General features: G+C 44.8%; 1 protein-coding gene across 1 annotated transcript in view; it reads left to right on the plus strand.

The window, feature by feature from the left end:
- LOC126252308 (probable tubulin polyglutamylase TTLL9) overlaps window positions 1-22,295 on the plus strand; it is a 97,511-nt gene that overhangs the window by 34,794 nt on the left and 40,422 nt on the right. The window contains exons 4-6 of the mRNA XM_049953191.1: window positions 7,950-8,121; window positions 11,840-11,980; window positions 15,917-16,116. Coding sequence (XP_049809148.1) covers window positions 7,950-8,121; window positions 11,840-11,980; window positions 15,917-16,116 — 513 coding nt within the window. The remainder of the gene's footprint in view (window positions 1-7,949; window positions 8,122-11,839; window positions 11,981-15,916; window positions 16,117-22,295) is intronic.

A 22,295-nucleotide genomic window follows, 5' to 3' on the forward strand; every position in this document is an offset into this window, starting at 1 on the left:
CCGTAACAATCTGTCATCTGTCAAAGTAGATTATGTGAGTTGAGTTCCCCATTTGCTGTCTGTATTTCGATAGAACGACCCCCAACCGTCTCTGCTCCACATATGCACTTTCCCTACCTGGTCACATTCCCGAAACGCCACAAGTCGGCATTCAGTCTCTCGGTGGGCAGTGATTATAATCCTTCGCCTCAACAGTGTAATTCATCGCTAGAACCAAACTCTTGGTTCAAAATTATATTTATCATTGGGCTATAAGTAATTCTCCACCAATACACTCCACACTGAATGTTCGAGGATATTGACTGACTGGTAGGCTCATGGGTAATTATTGATGAATCTACTCCCATACGTAGGCAACGGCCTTTCCACACTGGATACACCGGTTCCCGTGAGATCACCGAAGTTAAGCGCTGTCGGGCGTGGCCGGCACTCGGATGGGTGACCCTCCAGCCGCCATGTGCTGCTGCCATTTTTCGGGTTGCATTCAGCCTCGTGATGCCAATTGAGGAGCTACTCGACCGAATACCGAATAGTAGCAGCTCCGGTCAAAGAAAACCATCATAACGACCGGGAGAGCGGTGTACTGACCACACGCCCCTCCTATCCGCATCCTCAAATGAGGATGACACGGCGGTCGGATGGTCCCGATGGGCCACTTGTGGCCTGAAGACGGAGTGCTACTCCCATACAACCCACCAACAGTTTGAGGCGAATTGCAAAACTTTTATTTGTGCATTCATTGGACTTTGCAGGCACTACAGCCTGCTCCATCGGTCATTATATTAAGGTGCAACATGAACAGATAAAGGACATCCATCAAGGGAGGAATACGAACTACCTTTAAATAAACGAGATTAAAAAACATATGCCCTTTTTCCCATCCTCAGTACTGAATGATCACCTACAACTCCCCTACTTGCCACTTCTAACTGCAGATACTGCTCATACTCCCATCCAGACCATACTGCAGTTTACCCCTCCAAGTCACATGCCCCATTTTTTCCTTCATTTCAGTTACTAAAGTTCCACTTGCGCTGTTTATTTAATTTTATTTCTTACTTCGTATATTTACAGCTTCTTCACTTACAGGCTTATCTCACCTGTTTGTAATATTGGACCTGTTACAGACAAGATCGTTTTGTTCAGCCACTGCCTTGGAACATGTTAGCAAAGTATACTGTTCTATTTACTTTCATCTCAGAACAATTGTTGTAATTTGTTACATAGTTCATTACTTAATATGGTACATACGAGGTGCATTCAAGTTATAAGGCCTCCGATTTTTTTCTAATTAACTACTCACCCGAAATCGATGAAACTGGCGTTACTTCTCGACGTAATCGCCCTGCAGACGTACACATTTTTCACAACGCTGACGCCATGTTTCCATGGCAGCGGCGAAGGCTTCTTTAGGAGTCTGTTTTGACCACTGGAAAATCGCTGAGGCAATAGCAGCACGGCTGGTGAATGTGCGGCCACAGAGAGTGTCTTTCATTGTTGGTAAAAGCCAAAAGTCACTAGGAGCCAGGTCAGGTGAGTAGGGAGCATGAGGAATCACTTCAAAGTTGTTATCACGAAGAAACTGTTGCGTAACGTTAGCTCGATGTGCGGGTGCGTTGTCTTGGTGAAACAGTACACGCGCAGCCCTTCCCGGACGTTTTTGTTGCAGTGCAGGAAGGAATTTGTTCTTCAAAACATTTTCGCAGGATGCACCTGTTACCGTAGTGCCCTTTGGAACCCAATGGGCAAGGATTACGCCCTCGCTGTCCCAGAACATGGACACCATCATTTTTTCAGCACTGGCGGCTACCCGAAATTTTTTTGGTGGCGGTGAATCTGTGTGCTTCCATTGAGCTGACTGGCGCTTTGTTTCTGGATTGAAAAATGGCATCCACGTCTCATCCATTGTCACAACCGACGAAAAGTAAGTCCCATTCATGCTGTCGTTGCGCGTCAACATTGTTTGGCAACATGCCACACGGGCAGCCATGTGGTCGTCCGTCAGCATTCGTGGCACCCACCTGGATGACACTTTTCGCATTTACAGGTCGTCATGCAGGATTGTGTGCACAGAACCCACTGAAATGCCAACTCTGGAGGCGATCTGTTCAACAGTTATTCTTCGATCCCCCAAAACAATTCTCTCCACTTTCTCGATCATGTCGTCAGACCGGCTTGTGCGAGCCCGAGGTTGTTTCGGTTTGTTGTCACAAGATGTTCTGCCTTCATGAAACTGTCGCACCCACGAACGCACTTTCGACACATCCATAACTCCATCACCACATGTCTCCTTCAACTGTCGATGAATTTCAATTGGTTTCACACCACGAAAATTCAGAAAACGAATGATTGCACGCTGTTCAAGTAAGGAAAACGTCACCATTTTAAGTATTTAAAACAGTTCTCATTGTCGCCGCTGGCGGTAAAATTCCATCTGCCGTACGGTGCTGCCATCTCTGGGACGTATTGAACGCGGCCTCATTTTAAGACAATGCGCATGTTTCTATCTCTTTGCAGTCCGGAGAAAAAAAATCGGAGGACTTAGAACTTGAATGCACCTCGTATTTCATTTAAGTTCAGGCATTTTAAACTGCATTTTCACTTAAATATTTCCTCTCGATTTACTATTATATCAGTTAACATTTGTTGTCTTTGGAAACCAACTGGGATACTCTGCAAACGCACTAGTTAAAAATCTTTGATCCTACAAAACTGTCACAGCGTCACATCAAACCGGTTTGTAAAATAATCATTTATTTATTTATTTATTTACTCGTTCGACATTTACAAAGACATTCATTACAACGTATTAACTAAAATATTCTGATAGCTCTATAGTGAGTTTCAATACTCTTTACATATGTACTTAGATTAAGGTGAAAAAATCATGGAAATGCAATTAGCGCATATAAAGATGGCTGTGGTATCGCGTACACGATGTATAGAAGGGTAGTGCATCGAAGAAGCTGTCATATGTACTCAGGTGATTCATGTGAAAATGTTTCCGATTGGTTATGGCCACACGACGGGAATCAGCAGACTTTGAACGCGGAAGGGTAGTTGGAGATAGACGCATCGGACATTCCATTTCGGAAATTGTTAGGAAATTCAATATTCAGAGATCCACAGTGTCAATAGTGTGCCGAGAATACCAAATTTCAGGCATTACCTCTCAGCGCAGACAACGTAGTGGCTGACGGCTTTCATTTGCCTGCAAAGAGCAGTGGCGTTTGCACAGAGTTGTCACTGCTAACAGACAAGCAGCATTGCGTGAAATAACCACAGAAATCAGTGTGGGACATACGAAAAACGTATCCGTTAGGACATGGCGGAATTTCCCGATAATGGACTTGGCAGCAGACGACCGACGCGAGTGCCTTTGCCCACAGCACTACATCGCCTAAAGTGCCTCTCCTGGACTCGTAACCACTTCGGTTGGACCATATACGACTCGAAAACCGTGCCATGTCAGATGAGGCCCGATTTCACTTGGTAACAGCTGACAGTAGAGTTCGAGTGTGGCAGGGATCCCTCGAAGCAATGGACTCAAATAATCAACAAGGTACTGTGCAAGCTGGTGGTGGCTCCATACTGGTATGGGCTGTGTAACATGGAATGGACTGGGTCCTCTGGTCCAATTTCATCGATCATTGACTGGAAATGGTTTTGCTCGGCTACTTGGAGACCATTTGCAGCCATTTATCAACTTCATGTGCCCAAAGGACCATGGAATTTTTAGGGATGACAATGTGACATTTCACGAGGCTTCAGTTGTTCACGATTGGTCTGAGGAACAGTCTAGACAACTCGAGCGAATGATTTGGTCACCCAGACTGCCCAACATTAATTCCGTCGAACATTTATGGGTCATAATTTAGAGATCAGCTCGTGCACAAGACTTTCTCAATTAAGGACGGCTATAGAGGCAACAGGGCTCAGTATTTCTGCAGGGAACTTCCAGCGGCTTGGGAAGCCCATAACACGTCGAGCTGCTGTACTACGCCGAGTAAATGGAGGTCTGACACGACATTATTAGGTATCCTATGACCTTTGTCACCTCAGTCTATAATACTGTACAGTATCATAAACATTCTTGAGACACTCTGTAGCTGAGTTGGAGAGTCCGTATATGTCATTCAGATCACTCTCATAGCCATGCATTGACACACAAGTAATCGTTCCACTGACAGAATTTTCCCGTATTTAGATTCAAGACCGTTCTATAGGCCCCATTTGTTCACTAGTTGCTTACACTTACCTACACTCGTCCTCACAAAGTTGAAAGTTCTCCACAATTTCCCCTGGAGCATGTATCCATCGATCTTCTCGCAGTGTCGTCCACCAAGTTCCTTTTCTTGTGTCCACTTACAGCCTACAGTTCTTTCGAAGCTATCCTCGAGTAGAAGTCACGCAGCTCCTCGCCGATTTTCCATATAAGTGACCGGAGTTTAAGTCTGTTTAGAGGAGCCAGGTCGTGGTGCCATAGAGAGTTTTGGGTTGTCTAGAATTTTTCTATATGACTTCCAGCTAACTGTAATCTTCTAATTTCAGGGGGATTTTTGTTTGCTAGACGGGGAGTGAAGCACATGGGGTGGCCGAGAGTGTTTCAGAGATTAACCGCATGGTCTCCTTCCGCTGGACGTCCACTTTGGCTACGTTTGCATTTCTCATCCAGATCGACGAACAGTATTCAGCCACGCTGTAGAGAAGGCATAAATAATCAATATTGTAGAATATCACACCAGTGTCATGCGTGTTTTCATTCATAATGTATAAAATATTCAACCAATGACCGACGGAACAACTGAACAATGTATTACATGCAAGCTTGTAAGATCTTGTAATGAGTAATGCTTCGTCTGCCCTAAACAGCTATAAGTTGTAAACCGTGGTGAACTCTGGCAGTGTTATGACTGTGTAATATTTTTCAGAGCAGTGCTACCAGCGTCGACGAGTACAGAGTTGTTTGATACCACGAGGGGCATTCAATAAGTAATGCAACACATTTTGGTTCTCGGCAAATTCCAGTTGAAAAAAATGCGGAATTCTTTGTGGACCAGCGTGGAATATTTCCGCTTCAGCCGATATAGTTTCTAGTAGTTCCAATAGGTGGCGGAGCTTTCCAGTCTTCAAAATGGCGTCTGTAACGGAGGTGCGTTCCAAGCAGAGAGCTGTCATTTAGCTTCTTTTGACGAAACACCAGAGCATCTCAGATATTCAAAGGCGCCTGCACAATATCTACGGAGACCTGGCAGTGAACAAAAGCGCGACGAATCGTTGGGCCATGCGCCTGTAATCGTCGCATCAAGGTCGCCCAAACCTCTACGATCTCCCACGTGCCAACTGGTCGCACACAGCTGTGACTCCTGCAGTGTTGAACTTCAGTGTGTTCGTCACCACAAAAATGGGAACGAAATTATCTTTCTCCATGACAACACAAGCCTTCATATCAGTCAGCGCACCTGCGAGGCACTGACGAAACTTCTTTCGACTGTTCGTACTCATCCACTTTCCAGCCCTGATATCGCACCTCCTGACTTCCATCTGTTTGGCCCGCCAGCCTGCTTAGCTGGGTGGTAACAAGCTTGCCTCCCACGCACTGGGCCCGGGTTCGGTTCCCGGCCCGTTTGCTAGTTGGTTGTTTGGGGAAGAGACCAAACAGCGAGGTTATCGGTCTCATAGGATTGGGGAAGGATGGGGAAGGAAGTCGGCCGTGCCCTTTCAAATGAACTACCCTGGAATTTGCTTGGAGTGATTTAGGGAAATCACGGAAAACCTAAATCAGGATGGCCGGATGCGGGATTGAACCGTCGTGCTTCCGAATGCGAGTCCAGTGTGCTAACCATTGCGCCACCTCGCTCGGTTTCCCGGCCGGTTTAAAGATTTTCTCCGCTCGGGGACTGGGTGTTGTGTTGTCCTCATTATCATTACATCCTAATCAGAACAGAAAAGCAACTGGAATCACTCAACAGAGGAAAGTCCACTGGACCGGACGGGATACCAATTCGATTCTACACAGAGTACGCGAAAGAACTTGCCCCCCTTCTAACAGCCGTGTACCGCAAGTCTCTAGAGGAACGGAGGGTTCCAAATGATTGGAAAAGAGCACAGGTAGTCACAGTCTTCAAGAAGGGACGTCGAGCAGATGCGCAAAACTATAGACCTATATCTCTGACGTCGATCTGTTGTAGAATTTTAGAACATGGTTTTTGCTCGAGTATCATGTCGTTTTTGGAAACCCAGAATCTACTATGTAGGAATCAACATGGATTCCGGAAACAGCGATCGTGTGAGACCCAACTCGCTTTATTTGTTCATGAGACCCAGAAAATATTAGATACAAGCTCCCAGGTAGATGCTATTTTTCTTGACTTCCGGAAGGCGTTCGATACAGTTCCGCACTGTCGCCTGATAAACAAAGTAAGAGCCTACGGAATATCAGACCAGCTGTGTGGCTGGATTGAAGAGTTTTTAGCAAACAGAACACAGCATGTTGTTATCAATGGAGAGACGTCTACAGACGTTAAAGTAACCTCTGGCGTGCCACAGGGGAGTGTTATGGGACCATTGCTTTTCACAATATATATAAATGACTTAGTAGATAGTGTCGGAAGTTCCATGCGGCTTTTCGCGGATGATGCTGTAGTATACAGAGAAGTTGCAGCATTAGAAAGTTGTAGCGAAATGCAGGAAGATCCGCAGCGGATAGGCACTTGATGTAGGGAGTGGCAACTGTCCCTTAACATAGACAAATGTAATGTATTGCGAATACATAGAAAGAAGGATCCTTTATTGTATGATTATATGATAGCGGAACAAACACTGGTAGCAGTTACTTCTGTAAAATATCTGGGAGTATGCGTGCGGAACGATTTGAAGTGGAATGATCATATAAAATTAACTGTTGGTAAGGCGGGTACCAGGTTGAGATTCATTGGGAGAGTGCTTAGAAAATGTAGTCCATCAACAAAGGAGGTGGCATACAAAACACTCGTTCGACCTATACTTGAGTATTGCTCATCAGTGTGGGATCCGTACCAGATCGGGTTGACGGAGGAGATAGAGAAGATCCAAAGAAGAGCGGCGCGTTTCGTCACAGGGTTATTTGGTAACCGTGATAGCGTTACGGTGATGTTTGGCAAACTCAAGTGGCAGACTCTGCAAGAGAGGCGCTCTGCATCGCGGTGTAGCTTGCTCGCCAGGTTTCGAGAGGGTGCGTTTCTGGATGAGGTATCGAATATATTGCTTCCCCCTACTTATACCTCCCGAGGAGATCACGAATGTAAAGTTAGAGAGATTAGAGCGCGCACGGAGGCTTTCAGACAGTCGTTCTTCACGCGAGTCCTACGCGACTGGAACAGGAAATGGAGGTAATGACAGTGGCACGTAAAGTGCTCTCCGCCACACACCGTTGGGTGGCTTGCGGAGTATAAATGTAGATGTAGATGTAGATCGCCCGCAAGTCGCCCAATGTGACGCCGACTGAAATACGACTTGCACTTGGAAGCCGAACCCGACTGAGACATCCTGGCCAACAATACCATACGATCATTTCATTTCATCTGTTTGGCCCAATGAAGGATGCACTTCGCGGGAAGCAGTCCGTGGATGATGGGGAGGTTACTGATGGAGAAAGACGTTGGCTGCGACGTCTACCGTATAGTGGTACCATGCGGACATAAAGGCCAACCCAGTAATGTGGCGTAATGCCATCGCGTTGAACGGAGATTGTGTTGAAAAAGAGGGTTCCCTAGCCAAAAGAGGGGGAATAGTATGGTGTATTGGAATCCTGAATAAAATCAACCAGCTTTCAGAAAAATGTGTTGTATTACTTATTGGACTACCCTCGTATTATCATTTTATAAACACTTGGATCGTACGCAGCGCTCATTAGTTAATTAATTGTATGAGGAGATGTTTAGGAGGTGACTGGCGTGACGTGCGCGCAGGCTGCAGCAGCTGCGGGAGTGGCTGCGGAACCGCGAGCCGGCGGAGGAAGACGGCGACAGCGGGGAGCAGGCGCGCGGCGGCACCACGCACATCGTGCAGCGCTACGTGCACCGGCCCTTCCTCGTCGCCGGCCGCAAGTTCGACCTGCGCATCTACGTGCTCGTCACCTCCGTGAGTCTCGCCAAAGTAGCGGCCGCCAGGCGCTACGGAGCCTAGAGCAAACTTGCAGCTCGACACTGTGTCAAAAATTACCTAGCCAGGCAGAACAGTAGATTCTCCGTTAAAAGAACACACTGATCGCTGTGGAGCTAGTAGCAGGCGGCACGTGACCATCCACTGCAGACGTGTCATGCCAGTGAATTGGTGTGCGGGGATTCTATAGAATCAGCAGAGTGTACAGTTGCAAAACTACCGTAAGCTATCGTAGACGGTCATAAGTAAGTGTAGACTACGACAGTTTTCCTAGCATCTTTGGTCAGTTAAGACCGTTGGTTGGTTTGTTGGTTGATCGGGAGGAGGGGACCAAATAGCGAGGTCACTGGTCTCATCGGATTAGAGAAGGATGGGGAAAGAGCTCGGCTGTGCCCTTTCAAAGAAACCATCGCCGCATAGTACCCGCATTACCTGTAAGTTAGGTGTGTTGCATACCTGTCGGGCGTTAGCTCATAACGAGCGCTTTCATTATGCACGCGATCAATGTCTTGCTGGATTCCGCTAGAAACATTCAAGTGGTGAACCATGTAGAAACTCAGTGGGGTTATATAAACGACAGCATAACCTACGAACATTTTTCTTCTACATAATCATCCTCCTACCTGTAACTTAAAAATAAACAGTATTTATAGCTAAATTGAAATTGTCGATGTTTTAATTTAAGTTTTATACGAGAGCTGTTGACTTGTAACTTGCAACGGTGGGATGTTGTTGTAAACATTTGAAAAAGCTTTACGGGTTTATATATAGCGCTAGGAAACGCAGTTTCCTCAACAAAACGGTGAAATATTAAGGAAAACTACAAAACAAAAATGTATAAAACTTCACTTCAACACTTTGTCGAACTTATCTAAAACATGTTTTTGTTATTTCTAAACAACTTTCACAATTATCAGTGACAACAAGATACTCATGCTTTTGATTGTAATGAAGAACGTACAGTTGAGTACAAAATAACAATAACTATTCATATTTTTATGTAAACTCCACTTATATTAAAGGTAATTGCTTTGGTTGCAGAAAAACGCATAACTCACGCTATCAACTAATTTTTATTACTTCTAAAATGTAACGCCAACGCTCTTGCCGCAGTGGTAAAACCGGTTCCCCTTAGATCACCGAAGTTAAACGCTGTCGGGCTTGCCCAGCATTAGGATGGGTTACCGACCGGGTCTGCCGAGTGCTGTTGGCAAGCGGGGGGCACTCGGCGTTTGCGAGGCCAATTGAGGAGCTACTTGGCTGAGAAGTAGCGGCATCGTTCACGAAAACTGGCAACGGCCGCTAACCACATACCCCTCCGTATGAGCATTCGGTGACGCCTAAGAGCTGAGGATGACACGGCGGATGGTCCATACTGTTTGGCCTTCGTGGCCTTTTCGGACGGTGTTTGTTCGTATACAGACAGTTAATCGTTCCCTGGAATCGAGTATCTAGACGACTTTTACCTGTTATCCACATTCATGGTTCAAATGGTTCAAGTGGCTCTGAGCACCATGGGACTTACCATCTGAGGTCATCAGTCCCCTAGAACTTAGAAGCACATCACACACATCCATGCCCGTGGCAGGATTCGAACCTGCGACCGTAGCGGTCCCGTGGTTCCAGACGGAAGGGCCTAGAACCGCTCGGCCACACCAGCCAGCTATCCACATTGATATCGGCAAGATTTGGCCCCAGGAATTCCAAGACTTTCGCGAATGTTTCAATTTTAAGTTTGATGTCAGACAACAGTTGACAAATGAAATATTTTTGTTATGTAGATACTATTAAATAATTTATGATATTTTCGTCTACTTGTACTGTGAAATCTTGTTCCTTGACAAATTTCATGACTCTAGGTCAACGAAAAGTACTCTATAGACTTTAATGAATTTGAGAGTATATAAATAGGCCACATAAATGGCACCTTAGATCTTAGTATCTGACATAATTTTCAACTTGATCCCTGAGAAAAAGGGTTTTTAACAGTCGGGAAGACAGACACAGAGGACTGCAAAATGATCCTACAGGGATTCCGTTTATACCGATTGACTTACGGAACCTAATGATTCTGTTTCAAATATGTTTGAGTAGCAACGATTGTGTTATCTAATTCTGCAAGCTTTACTTGAGATTTATGCACAAATTCTGTTAATATGTTTGTGCTCTCATCGGTAGGAACATCTCTAAATAAGCCAGTGACGTCAACGACGCTAGTTTAGAAGTGGATGTGACCACTATGTCATTTCATCAAGAAAAGCTATGGAGTTCATGAGTCCACAACGTTGGATTACGTGGTTTTCTCTGTAAGCGTCTTATCTACACAGAAGCGCCAAAGAAACTGGTATAGCGTCCGTATTCGAATACAGAGATATGTAAACAGGTAGAATAGGGCGCTGTGGTCGGCAACACCTATATAAGACGACAAATGTCTGGCGCAGTTGTTAGATCGGTTAATGCTGCTACGATGACAAGTTATCAACATTTAAGTGAGTTTTAATGTGGTGTTGTGCTCGGCGCTTAAGCGATTGGACAAAGCATCTCCGAGGTAGCGATGAAGTGGGGGTTTTCCCATACGACCATTTCGCGAGTGTACCGTGAATATCAGGAAGCCGGTAAACATTAAATCGCAGACATCGCTGTGGCCGGAAAAAGATCCTGTAAGAACGGGACCTACGACGACTGAAGAGAATCGTTCAACTTAACAGAAGTGCAACCCTTCCGCAAATTGCTGCAGATTTCAGTGCTAGGCCATCAACAAGTGTCAGCGTGCGAACCATTCAACGAAACATCATCGATATGGGGCTTATGGGGCTTTCGGAGCCGACGGCCCACTCGTGTACTCTTGATGACTGCACGACACAAAGCTTTAACACCGACATTGGACTGTTGATGACTGGAAACTTGTTGCCTGATCGGACGAGTCTCGTTTCAAATTGTATCGAGCAGGTGGACGTGTACAGATATTGAGACAACCTCATGAACCTACGGACCCTGCATGTCAGCAGGGGGCTGTTTAAGCCGGTAGAGGCTCTGTAATGATGTGGGGCTTGTGCAGTTGGAGTGGTACGGGACCCCTGATACGTCTAGGTACGACTCTGACAGGTGACACGTACGTAAGCATCCTGTCTGATCACCTGCATCCATTCATGTCCAGTGTGCATTCCGACGGAGTCGGGTAGTTCCAGCAGGACAATGCGACACCCCACACGTCCATAATTGCTACAGAATGGCTCCAGGAACACCCATCGGTGTTTAAACACTTCCGCTGGCCACTAAACTCCCCAGACATGAACATTATTGGGCAAATCGGGGATGTCTTTAAACGTGCTGTTCAGAAGAGATCACCACCCCCTCGTACTGTTACGGATTTATGGACAGCCCTGCAGGATTCATGTGTCAGTTCCTTCTAGCACTACTTCAGACAGTAGTCGAGTCCATGCCATGTCGTGTTGCGGCATTTCTGCATGCTCAAGGGGGCCCTATACGATATTAGGCAGGTGTACCAGTTCCTTTAGCTCTTCAGTGTAATTCTGTCACTAGTTATTGCTTAGCATTTAGCACTGAGTTATTTGCATGATTTTCAAACTACAAGCATTGTGCTGTCCCGCGGACTCTGACACTTCAGGTTAGTGACCGGTCTTTGTGTCCTGGAAGGCGTGACAATGTGGCAGTCATTTGGCTTTTGGTGTTGCAGTTCTGCCCGCTGAAGGTGTGGGTGGCTCGCGAGGGCTTCGCGCGGGTGTGCACGCACCAGTTCTCTCTGGAGCGCCTGGACGACAAGCTGGGACACCTCACCAACACCACGCTGCGCCTGCGCAACGACCCCAGCGACACGGTACAGGAGACACCGAAAACTGACTGAAGCAGCAAATACTGAAAGTAGGAGGATTATGTACATACTACTGCTAGAAAAAGTCAAACTGGAGTGTCAAATCTCACTTTTGTCAGGAGAGTCAAAGAACAATGTACGTATTTCCTTTTTAACGTAGCTTATTTATATCAAAAAAACTGAGAAGGTATTATGAGACCACAGAATTAGGCTGTCCACCTTGCGACTGCAAAAAATATTGAGACAAATGAGAAAATAAATAATTTATAAAGAACTTTCTAAGTTGCATACCATGAAATTGACATGTTCTACTAGTAAGTGCCAGTAAGAAAACTTATGTTTCAAGTGTCACATATACAGACTCACTACCCTTTATTTATAACACAAGCACAGAAATACAGGAGTATCATTTTAACTACTAGAAACGTAATCAACAAAAAATTTATCATGCCTTATAAATTTTTTACAAGAGAATTCATGAAACGCCCCTCCGCTTTGTCTTCTGTTTCTTACACAACTCTGTTCTTGGAATCAGATGTTGCAAAGTTGACTGGTGACATTTATACGGCCTCCAATGCATTAAATAGCCAGTGGACTTGTCGCAGTGGCAACACCGGTCCCCGTCGAATCGCCGAAGTTAAGCGCTGTCGGGCTTGGTTAGCTCTTGAATGCGTGACCGTCTGGGTCAGCCGGGAGCTGTTGACAATGTGGCTGTCATCCTTGTGAGGCCAACTGAGGAGCTACTTGACTGAGAAGTAGTGGCTCCAGCCACGAAAACTGACGACGACTGGGAGAGCGGTGTGCTGACCACATGCCCCTTTATGTCTGCATCCAATGACGCCTATCGGCTGAGGATGACACTGCGGTCTATTGGTACCGTTTGGCCTTCTGGGGCCTGTTGGGACGGAGCCTAGTGTATCACATAACGCCGTTCAGTCACAGACTATTATTAATAGTGGAGTGTTCACTGAACCCAGTGAGCCCTTCCAATGGGTTAGTAGGTTGTCGGTGACTGGCCTTCGCCATCCACAACGCTCGTTCCTCACAAGCGACTATTAATCAAATTGCGTGCATATGGAGTATCGTCTCAGTTGCGTGACTGGATTCGTGATTTCCTCTCAGAGAGGTCACAGTTCGTAGTAATGGACGGTAAATCATCGAGTAGAACAGAAGTGATATCTGGCGTTCCGCAAGGTAGTGTCATAGGCCCTCTTCTGTTCCTGATTTACATAAATGATCTAGGTGATAATCTGAGCAGCCCCCTTAGATTGTTTGCTGATGATGCTGTACTTTAACAGTCTAGTAAAATCATCAGACGATCAATTCCATTTACAAATTGATCTAGAGAAAATTTCTGGATGGTGCGAAACGTGGCAACTGGTACTAAACAAAGAAAAGTGCGAGGTCATCCACATAGGTACTTAAAGAAATCCGATAAATTTTGGGTATACGATAAATCGCACAAATCTAAGGACTGTCAGTTTAACTAAATACCAAGGAATTACAATTACGAGCAACTTAAATTGGAAAGACCACATAGATAATATTGTGGGGAAGGCGAAACAAAGACCGCTTTGTTGGCAGAACACTTAGAACATGCGACAAACCCACTAAAGAGAGAGCCTATATTACACTTGTCCGTCCTCTGCTGGAATATTGCTGCGCGTTGTGGGATCCTTACCAGGTAGGATTGACGGAGCACATCGAAAAAGTGCAAAGAAGGGCAGCTCGTTTCATATTATCGCGCAATAGGGGTGAGAGTGTCACTGATAAGATACGCGAGTTGGGGAGGCAGTCACTGAAACAAAGGTGGTTTTCTTTGCGGCGAGATCTATTTACTAAATTTCAATCACCAACTTTCTCTTCCGAATGCGAAAATATTTTGTTGGCACCCATCTACGTAGGGAGAAATGATCATCATAATAAAATAAGAGAAATCAGAGCTCTAACGGAAAGATTTATCTGTTCCTTTTTCCCACGCGCCATTAGGGAGTGGTAGAGAAGTAGTATGAAAATGGTTCGATGAACCCCCTGCCAGGCACTTAAGTGTGAATTGCAGAGTAACCAGGTAGATGTAGAAACGATAATTTTGTAACTGTCACGTATTTAAGGCTGTTAAAGCCGAGAAAAAGTTTCACGAATAAGTTAATTTGTAATTAAGAATTTTTGGCGTCATGCTGGTTCGTCAGCGACTGTACCATATAAACGGTAGCAGTCCAGACCGCGCAAATTTTATTGGTAAATGTGCTAGACAGTCATTTGTTAAGCAGTTTGCAAAGCTTGGCTCTCATGCATTCTTTCCTGAAGACTTCGCACCGATTGAAATATTTATTTTCGCCAATGTCTTCCTTATCTCAAAATACTCTATCTAGGATCCTCTACTGTGTACAGGGTGAAAAGTATTTAAACCGACAAACTCTGGGAGGTTGTAGGGGACATCAAAACAAATGTATTTCCCTAGTGTCATTTTTTCCTATGAGGAGTATTTAAACCGGTAGAGGAAGATTTCTCTGGCGGCAAATACATTAAACCAACAAACACTTTTCCATTTTTTTATGACCAAGAGACAACACATTAACACAACCCAATTTCAATTACAGTAAATTTTCAAAAATGCCTCCATTGACACGTAAACAAAGGTTACAGCGTCGAATCGTGTTCTGTCTGACACGGGCAAAAACCCCAGGAGTATCCTGAATTGTTCCTGCTGCTGCTACTATCCGGGCAACCAGATCCTCTTCTGGTGCAACAGGAGTTGCGTGAACAAGGTTGCGCATCTCTCCGCACACAAAAAGTCCAGAGGTTACATATCTGGGGATCGAGCAGGCCATGGTACAGGACCACCTCTGCCAATCCACGTTTCTGGGAACCGTCGGTCCAGGAATCGACGCACACGACGACTGAAATGTGCCGGTGCCCCGTCATGTTGGAATCACATGCGTTGTCTTGTAGGGAGCGGGACGTCTTCCAGCAATTCTGGCAATCCTCTGGCGAGAAAATTGTAATAGTGCGTGCCATTTAGTGGCCTAGGTAGCAGATACCGCCCAATTAAACAGTGCACAACAACACCGACCCACACATTAACGAAGAACCGCACTTGATGAGCGCTAGTAACTGTGGCATGTCGGTTATCCTCACTCCAAACATGCGAATTGTGCATGTTGAAGACTCCATCACGCCCGAACGTTGCTTCATCGTAAACAACATAGAGGATGGAAATGTATGATGCATTTCACATTGTTCCAGGTACCACTGCGAAAACTGTGCTCTGGGTGGATAATCAACTGGTTCCAGGTTGTGGACACGCTGTAAATGAAATGGACGTAACAATTGCTCTCGAAGATTGTTCTTACATTCGTCTCATTCGTCCCCATGTTACGTGCAATTGCACGAGTGCTGATTGAAGGATCCCGCTCCGCATGCTGCAAGACAGCTTCCTCAAATTGCAGCGTTCTTACCGTGCGACGGCGTCCCTGTGCAGGTAATCTGCTAAATGACCCGGTCTCACGCAGACGTTGGTACACAGTAGCAAAGGTCTTATGATGCGGGATACGGCGATTAGGATATTGTTGTTGATAAACCCTATGTGCAGCTCGTCAGTTGTGGTGCTCTACGTAGTACGCACCAACCATATCAGTGTACTCATTCCAGGTGTATCGCTCCATTAGTAAACAGAGACAATGCACTACTACACTGGTGGACAGCAGTTGCGTACAACTGAAGATCGTAATACGGCCTCTAACAACTGAAGAGCGTAATGCGGTCTCTACCGGTTTAAATAATCCTCATAGGAAAAAATGGCATTAGGGAAAAATATTTGTTTTGATGTCCCCTACAACCTCCGAGAGTTTGTCGGTTTAAATACTTTTCACCCTGTATACAATGTTGCCACTAGAGGCCGTTTTCCGGCTGGAGGCGCTATCCCTCGTGCGCTGTTTGCAGTTCGGCAGCAAGTGGCCGCTGATGGACCTGAGGCAGTGGGTGGAGTTGAACCACGGGAAGCTGGCCATCATGGGGCTGGTGCACGACGCGGGCCGGCTCGTGCTGACCGCGCTCAGCGCCGCGCAGACCGCCGTCTCGCACGACCCCCACTGCTTCGAGCTCTACGGCTTCGACATCCTCATAGACGCCGACCTGCGCCTGTATGTCTCCTTCCACCCCACTCTCCCTAATGTCTCACCTGATGTGTCCTTTCTTTGAACAGTGCGTCCCCATCTTGTAAGCATCGATGCAATGGCTCGCTTGCGAGCATTGCAGAAGTATCAATATTTATACACTTCGCTCTTACTTCTCTTGTGCCTTTGTCCCACATCGACGCAGGGATGCTTATTCACAGATCTGGCAAGGTTACAGGTTGCTAAATTCATTCTCTGAAAATTATTTCGAGCAGTTAGTTAAAGAGCCCACTCTAACAATACCACCACTTGCAAAGTAGGTTAGAAATCAGATTAATAATGTTGCTCACGCAGCATATGTTCACTTTATCGGGTAACAACAAAGTTATTGACTGTGGATGGTACCGTCAGAATGGAAATAATGAAGTCACTGTAAATTAGGCATTAATTTTGGCACTTATCTTGAATGGATTCCCACGTAGATTTGATCGAAGTTGTTATGGCTCATCTTGTTGATTCTAGGGTGATTCCACATTGACTGCTAGAAGGTCCAGATCTGTATTTTAGCATTATTTGAAGACCTAACAAATGCGTTTTTCAGGAAATTCTTAATGATCAAACAATCCCAGATCAGAACAATGGTATGGTAGAAATAATTTTTGACTTGGTGTTCACGATCCACATTTTTATTAAACTTCTTGTAAATTCACATATACTTCTTCTTAATTGTCACATCATCAAGAAAACAGTTTTGTATCAATCTTCACATATTTAATTTCCACTTTAACCAAACACAAGGCTTGACTGTTCTTTTACAAAGCAAAATAACAACTTAACTTCTGCAAAGTGAAACAAAGACTGATCTGTGCCCATTCGCGCCAAAACGGTTGCAAGTAAGTCAATGATTATGGCAGTCTCACAGAAATGAATACACACAAGAACCATAGCACTGTAATATATCGATACATCGGAGTACCTATACATTAATAAAACCAAATGTGAATATTGTCACAAAAATATGTCTGTTACTTCGCAGAAAAGTAGTACGATATTACTGGTATCGAGAACTGGGGTTGGAGTGCCGTAATGGTCACGTAAATAAAGAACCATTATACCACGCGGTTGGTAAACTGTTCTGAAAACACACTTGACCTCTTAGCAACAAATAACCCAGAGCTAATAACAAGAATCAAAACAGATACAGGGATTAGTGGACACAGGGTTGTCGTAGCAAGACTGAATATTGTAATCCCCGAATCGTCCAAAACTAAACAAAAAGTATACCTATTCAAAACAGCAGATAAAAATTCACTTGACGCCTTCCTGAGAGACAATCTCCACTCCTTCTAAATTAACAACGTAAGTGTAGACCAATTGTGGCTTAAATTCAGAGAAATAGTATCGGCAGCAGTTGAGACGTTTATACCACATAAATTAATAAATGACAGAGTTGATTCTCATTGGCACACCAAACGGGTCAGAACAATGTTGCAGAATCAACGAAAAAAACATACCAAATTTAAAGGGACGCAAAATCTTCGAGACTGGCGATCTTTTACAGAAACTCGAAATCTAAGGCGGACTTCAGTGTGAGATGCTTGCAGTAGTTTCCACAACGAAACTTTGTCTCGAAACCTGGCAGAAAATCCAGAGAGATTCTCGGCTTATGTGAAGTGTGCTAGCAGCAAGACACAATCAATGCCTTCTCTGCGCGATAGCAATGCAAGTACTATAGACGACGGTGCTGCCGCCGGCCGGAGTGGCCGTGCGGTTCTAGGCGCTACAGTCTGGAGCCGAGCGACCGCTACGGTGGCAGGTTCGAATCCTGCCTCGGGCATGAATGTGTGTGATGTCCTTAGGTTAGTTAGGTTTAATTAGCTCTAAGTTCTAGGCGACTGATGACCATTGATAGTGCTCAGAGCCATTTGAACGGTGCTGCCAAAGCAGAGTTGCAAAATACAGCCTTCCTAAATGCCTTCACAAAGAAGACGAAGTAAATATTCCAGAATTCGAATCGAGAAGAGCTGCCAACATGATAACGCAGAAATAGATATCCTCGGAGTAGTGAAGCATCTTAAAGTTTTCTGGTCCACACTGTATACCAATTAGGTTCTGTTCAGATTAGGCTGATGCAATTGCTCCTTCCATAACGCTTATATACAACCGTTCGCTCTGTGAAAGATCCGTACCCAAAGACTGGAAAGTTGCAAGACTCACACCAACACTCAAGAAAGGTCGTAGGAGTAATCCACTAAATTACAGGCACATATCATTAACGTCGATATGCAGCAGAATTTTGGAACATATATTGTGTTCGAACATTATGAATTACCTCGAAGAGAACGGTCTATTGACTCACAGTCAACACGGATTTAGAAAACATCGTTCTTGTGAAACACAACTAGCTCTTCACTCACACGAAGTGTTGAGCGCTATTAACAAGGGATTTCAAATATATTCCGTATTTCTAGATTTCCAAACGGCTTTTGACACTGTACCACACAAGCGGCTTGTAGTGAAATAGAGTGCTTATGGAATATCGTCTCAGTTATGTGACTGGATTTGCGACTTACTGTCAGAAAGGTCACAGTTCGTAGTACTGACGGGAAGTTATAGAGTAAAACGGAAGTGATTTCTGGCGTTCCCCAAGGTAGTATTATAGGCCCTTTGCTGTTCCTTATCTGTATAAACGATTTAGGAGACAATCTGAGCAGCCGTCTTACGTTGTTTGCAAATGATGCTGTCGTTTATCGACCAGTAAAGTCTTCAGAAGATCAAAAACAAATTGGAAAACGATTTAGAAAAGATATCTGTATGGTGCAAAAATTCGCGCAGTTTACCGTAAATGACGAAAAGTGTGAAGTCATCCACATGGTGCTAAAAGGAAACCGTTAAACTTCGGTTTGTACGATAAATCAGTCAATTCTAAAGGCCGTAATTTCAACTTAATACCTAAGAATTATAATTTCGAACAACTTAAATTGGAAGGGACACATAAAAAAATGTTGTGTGGAAGGCTAACTAGAGACTGCATTTTATTGGCAGGACACTTAGTAACAGATCTATTAAAGAGACTGCCTAAACTACGTTTGTCCGTCCTCTTCTAGAATACTGGTGCGCGGAGTGGGATTCTTACCAGGTAGAATTGACGAAGTACATCGAGAAAGTTCAAAGAAGGGCAACATCTTTTGTATTATCGTGAAATAGATGAGAGAGTGTTATTGAAATGATGCAGGATTTGAGGTGGACATCGTTACTACAAAGGCGTTTTTCGTTGTTGCAGAATCTTTTCACGAAATTTCAGTCATTAATTTCCGATTATCATAATAAAATAATGGAAATCAGAGCTCGCACGGGAAGATACAGTTGTTCGTTTTTTCCGTGTGCTATACGAGATTCGAATAATAGAATACTATTGTAAAGGTGGTTCAATGAACCTTTTGCCAGGCACTTAAATATGATTTATAGAGTATTCATGTAGATGTAGATGTAGACTTTCAGAGATGCCCAGGTGCCCTTCCTGTCCCCATTCCGTTACCCGCAGGACGAAATATGTGTACTCCAACCGTCTGCGAGTAGCGTTATTCGTGCGAAAATGAACGGAAGTTTCCAAAATGTTTGCGAATCGTGTAACTGAAGCGGGAGTAGGGTACCAGCCCAGCATTCACCTGGTGGGATATGGAAAACCGCCTAAAATCCACATCCACATCGGCCAGCACACCGATCCTCGTCGGTCATAGGCCGGGCGTATTCGAACCACCTGTCCAGTTCCCCATCCAAGAAGCGGTGCCTTAACACGCATGGCTATCTTCTTCTTCTTGTTTTAAGGCCTCTCTAGGACCACGGGTAGCCCCTTCGTGGACTGCATTTTCCTCTTCTTCTCCCAGAACCTCTTCATTCTCTCTCTTCTTCCAAGATCTTAAATATCCTTTTCTCCTGTCGGCTCCACTGGTGACACTCTAATCTTTTGCTGTATTCTTCTCTGTCGTTAATCTCCGGCATATTGGTCGGTGTATATTTGTTTCTCCACTTTTTCTTTCCTTCGACCTTGATCCCCAATTCCAACCAGTCCTTCCGAAGTTCAACGACCCACTTGGTTCCTGTCTTTCCTCTTGTCCTCCCTGTTGTTTCCCGCACTCTCTTCGTCATTCTGTCCATACTCATCCTAACTATATGTCCAGCAAACCTTGCCCTTTCGAGTCTGATTTCCTCGCATATTGTTCGCATGTTCCGCTACAATTCTTCCCTAGGTCTTCGCATCCACCTCTCTCCACCTCCTTTGGGACCCAGTATTTTTCTCAGTACGATATTTTTCTCTCTTCTTTCTCTAGTTGTTCTGCCCCATTTCTTCCTAGTATCATCGTCTCAGCAGCATATAATACTGCATTCCCCACCGCTGTCTTGTAGTGGCTTATCTTTGCTTTTGTGGATATATTCTTTTTATTGTATATCTCTCTCGTCATACAGACAGCTGACCTCATCTTCTTTATCCTCTCTGTTATTCCCTCCTTGCTCCTGTTCCTTCCTGTTATAAATTCTTCCAGGTATTTAAATTCGTCCACCATTTGCACAGTGCCTTCCGGTGTTTCCCAGTCTGCAGTGGTATTTAATGTCTTTGTCTTGTTATAGGCGATCCTCAGTCCCACCTTTCTGGCTACCTTACTTAAGTTGTCGAGTTGTCTCTTTGCATCTTCTTACGTCTCACTTACTATTGCTCTGTCGTCTGCAAAGGCCGGCCGGGGTGGCCGAGCGGTTCTAGGCGCTACAGTCTGAAACCGCGCGACCGCTACGGTCGCAGGTTCGAATCCTGCTTCGGGCATGGATGTGTGTGATGTCCTTAGGTTAGTTAGGTTTAAGTAGTTCTAAGTTCTAGGGGACTGATGACCTTAGAAGTTAAGTCCCATAGTGCTCAGAGCCATTTGAATCGTCTGCAAAGGCTAGGCAGTCCATTTGAGCCCTGTTGTCCTTTTTGTCCCCCACATGGGTCTTTGGTATTCCCATTTCCTCGTTTATTGCTCTCCACTGCCTGATCCCTTCGTCCAGTGCTATATTGAACAACAATAGTGACAATCCATCTCCCTGTTTAACACCAGTCTTAATCTCAAATTCTTCTGACAGTGCTCCTCTGAATCTCACCCTTGCTTTTGTGCCTGTCAGAATTTCTTTTATGAGTTCTTGTGTAGTTCCATTTAGTCCTTTGTTCTTCAGGATCCTAACAAGAATTTGTCTGTCGATGGAGTCATATGCCTTTGTGAAGTCCACGAAGGTTATTACAGCCTTTTTGTTTTTTAAGGCCCTATGTTCTATCAGTTGCTTCAGGATAAATATCTGTTCTATACAACCTCTTCCCTTCCTGAATCCCGCTTGGTAGTCGTCAACTGTACTTTCTACCTGTTCTTCTACACTCTTGAGAAATAGTTTCGACAGCACCTTGTATCCGATCTTTAGTAGCGATATTCCTCTATAGTTATTTGCATCTCTCTTGTCCCTCTTCTTATGTACTGATACTACAATTGCATTCTTCCATCCTTCCGACGACTTCTTTGTTCTCCAGATCTGGTCGATTATGTTGGTCATGTTGTCTATTGCTTTGTTGCCTCCCCACTTTATCATCTCGGCTGCTATACCATCTTCTCCAGTTGCCTTATTATTCTTTATATTGCTTATGGCATGTGCGACTTCATCCCTGGTTGGAGGGCGTGGCTCTCTCTCTTCTGTGTCAGTCCCCAGTTCCAGCTCGTCTTCAGGTGGTTCACAGTTCAGCAGGTCGTGAAAGTACCCTGCAAAAATCCGACAGTTCTCCTTCCCACTAACAGTCAGCTCCCCTTTCTTATCTCTTATAAACAATTCTCTACCCTTGTGTCCAATCAGACTCTTTTTGAATTTTCTGAAAAAGTGTCTGCTGTCGTTTTCTTTGAAGTTGGTCTCAATCTCGTCCAGTTCCTGTTTCATCTTCTGTCTTCTGGTCCATCTTATTCTTCGTACCGCTTCCTTCCTTGCTCCTAAGAAAACTTCCCATTTTTCCGGGTCCTTCTTGCTGCTCCTGTCTCTACAGGCTTTCCTGCGAGTCTCTACCGCTTCCTCACATTCCTTGTTCCACCACCGGTGCTTCCGTTTCTTTTCTTCCTTTCCCCATAGTTCAGCCTGTTTCGCCATATTTCGCTTCATGTCGTCCCATTCATTGAATGATTCAATTCCTTCCTCAT

The sequence above is a fragment of the Schistocerca nitens genome, chromosome 4 (assembly GCF_023898315.1).
Source record: "Schistocerca nitens isolate TAMUIC-IGC-003100 chromosome 4, iqSchNite1.1, whole genome shotgun sequence".
Classification (NCBI taxonomy): domain Eukaryota; kingdom Metazoa; phylum Arthropoda; class Insecta; order Orthoptera; family Acrididae; genus Schistocerca; species Schistocerca nitens.